Source organism: Ailuropoda melanoleuca, unplaced genomic scaffold (assembly GCF_002007445.2).
Source record: "Ailuropoda melanoleuca isolate Jingjing unplaced genomic scaffold, ASM200744v2 unplaced-scaffold10192, whole genome shotgun sequence".
NCBI lineage: Eukaryota > Metazoa > Chordata > Mammalia > Carnivora > Ursidae > Ailuropoda > Ailuropoda melanoleuca.
The window spans coordinates 1-2,502 of NW_023178496.1; the positions used below are offsets into that span (position 1 = coordinate 1).

At 33.6% G+C, this 2,502-nt stretch overlaps 1 protein-coding gene across 1 annotated transcript; it reads left to right on the top strand.

The window, feature by feature from the left end:
- The first annotated feature begins 85 nt into the window (after nucleotides 1-85).
- LOC117797629 (gamma-tubulin complex component 5-like) lies at nucleotides 86-2,213 on the top strand. Its single transcript, XM_034650043.1, has 2 exons — nucleotides 86-413; nucleotides 1,300-2,213. The coding sequence occupies exons 1-2, from the start codon at nucleotides 309-311 to the stop codon at nucleotides 1,492-1,494; spliced, it is 300 nt and encodes a 99-aa protein (XP_034505934.1). The 5' UTR covers nucleotides 86-308; the 3' UTR covers nucleotides 1,495-2,213.
- The last annotated feature ends 289 nt before the right edge of the window (nucleotides 2,214-2,502 follow it).

Genomic DNA, 2,502 nt, shown 5'->3' on the forward strand with positions numbered 1-2,502 from the left:
TAATTACCAGACATTTTATAAAAAGTTGTAAAAATCTATGAAACTAAAATATTTCTGTTGCTTTGGATACAGTTGCAATGACAAATCATTTAAAATTTAAGTTCTGACTTTAAGTTAAACTATTTTCAATTATATAAAGAGAAAAATCACTTTTGAAGATAAGTTAAATTTTAAAATGTATTAGAATATCAATTTATTGAGTGTTTCAGTGATTTTGAGCTTTGTCATCTCCTGAGTGCGTTTTGAGTTTTGATAGACTTTTTTCCTATAGTTTTGGGGTTTTTTCCCACATATTTTTTATAAAGCTGATGAAATTCTTCTGTTATGTTTTAGAAAAGAAAGATGATTTTGACTGGGGACAATACTTGATGGAAGGTGAAGAAATTGACCTTGGTCCAAATGTGGACACACCAGTAAGTGGCAATAGTTTTGCTATTGAAAATATAAATATATGCCAAGTGNCAAATATATGCCAAGTGATACATTATTTTTATGGTTCCTTTCACTCTAGAGCAACTTAACTAAAACAAGAACATTCTTCACAATAAATTAGAGTAGTTTATCATCAAAGATTTATTAAGATTTTGCACCAAACCAATAGTATGAGGAAGTTGTATGGAATGAATGTAAGTATCGTGTAAGGAGTATCCTTTAATCCTGGGGGTTTTGCCACCAAAAATAATTCCAGGCTATCATAGTAACTTTCAAGACATTTAGAAAAAAGTGTCATTAGGTGTAGTTTTTGCTTTTTTTTTTGAAATTTTCTTAATCTTTTCATCTAAATAGCTCCAGTCACCATACACTCCTAAGGGTAAGCTATATTTTCCTTTTTTTTTTTTTTTACATAATTTAATATATTTCTTGTTTGTATTATAATACAATTAACATCTAAATATATCCCTAATTATATAATTTATATTTTCCCTTTTAATTTTAAACATTGACTATTTAGATAAAATATGTTTTTAGAAGATGTGTGTGAAAAGTTTTATTTTTTCATAATATTATTTTATTTTTTTCATAATATTATTTTATTATATTATGTTAGTCACCATACAGTACATCCCTGATTTTTGATGTGAAGTTCCATGATTCATTAGTTGTGTCTAACACCCAGTGCACTATGCAATACGTGCCCTCCTTATTCCCCATCACCAGCCTATCCCATTCTCCCACCCCCCCTCCTCTCTGAAGCCCTCAGTTTGTTTCCCAGAGGCCATACTCTCTCATGGTTCATTCCCCGTTCTGTTTACCCCCCGCCCTTTCTTCTTCCCTTGATGTATCTCCCTTTTTAATCAGAATTGGTCTGAAGACAGTGAAGATGAAGATGATCAACAGCCCTTAAGTAGAGAAGATTCTGGGATTCAGGTGGACAGGACACCGTTAGAAGAACAAGATCAAAACAGAAAACTGGGGTCTTGTGTCAGCTGGAAAGGTACTATGCCTCATTGTCTTGTAGTAGGACAGGCATGGGAATCAATCTATATGATTTAAGATACTGGTAAGCTCTGCCATCCTCACAAATCTTTTTAAACCATTAGTAGATCTATAGTGTCTAAGAAGTGGTACCACAAAATTAATGTTGAAAGGAGATTTAGAGTAAAATTCAGTTCTTTTTTTTTGTTGTTGTTGTTCTGAGACCTTTACTAGTCCTAAATATTTCAGTTTGTTTTTTATTGGAGAAGGGTTGACTTTGCTAAAGTTAGAAACCAAATAAAAGGAAAAAAGATCTGTACAATTTAATTTTAAATTGGAATGTTTGAGTTTTAGTGAAGAACTTTGAATGGGTAGACTCTAGAAAGAACTAGAAGCAACCTCAGAGATTAGATTATGTAATTCTACTCCTCATTTTGTGGGCAAGGAAACAAAGTCTTGGTTACGTTGATTTTTCTATGGTCACGTGGCTGTGAAACTAACCCCAGAAGCTGGGATATGTAACCAGACCCTGTTTACTGTACTTGAACCTTGCTAAATGGACAAGTATTTAAAGCTGATTTAGCATCCTAATGATTTTCTATTTCTTTTTAATTTTTGTATCGGACCTTGAGGGCAGAGTGTGGTCATTACTAATCCATGCAGGAACTTTTAGTTTAGGTTATATCCTCTATTCTGCTATTTCTGATTCTCACTACCTATTCCCTTTCTCTGCCAGCCCAGTTCTAGGTACCTGTTGTAATGTATTTGATACCTGTGTTCTCACACAAGTCAAGTTCTAATAANGCAAGTTCTTATAAAATACATTCTGTTGGTTGGTGTGTTCTGTTTTTAAATTATGTACTGGTATTGTTCCATGTGCAGACTTTGGTCTGTTTCTCTTTCATTTAGCTCTGTTTTAAGTCTGTCTCTGTCAACTCTGTGAACATCTCTTCTGTTACTCCTAACTGCCGTATAGATTTTTGCAGTTTGCAGTACCACATTTAAATTATCACTTTCCTGTGGACAGTCCCTGAGCTTTTTTGCCCCCTCTACCTAGTGCCATGCCCATTATGGACCTGGCCCACA

Excerpts from the sequence above, each read along its gene's own strand:
- LOC117797629 (XM_034650043.1), top strand. The coding sequence starts at position 309 with ATGAAATTCTTCTGTTATGTTTTAGAAAAGAAAGATGATTTTGACTGG. Across the intron at positions 414-1,299 it reads GTCCAAATGTGGACACACCA|AATTGGTCTGAAGACAGTGA; the intron begins GTAAGTGGCAAT and ends CTTTTTAATCAG.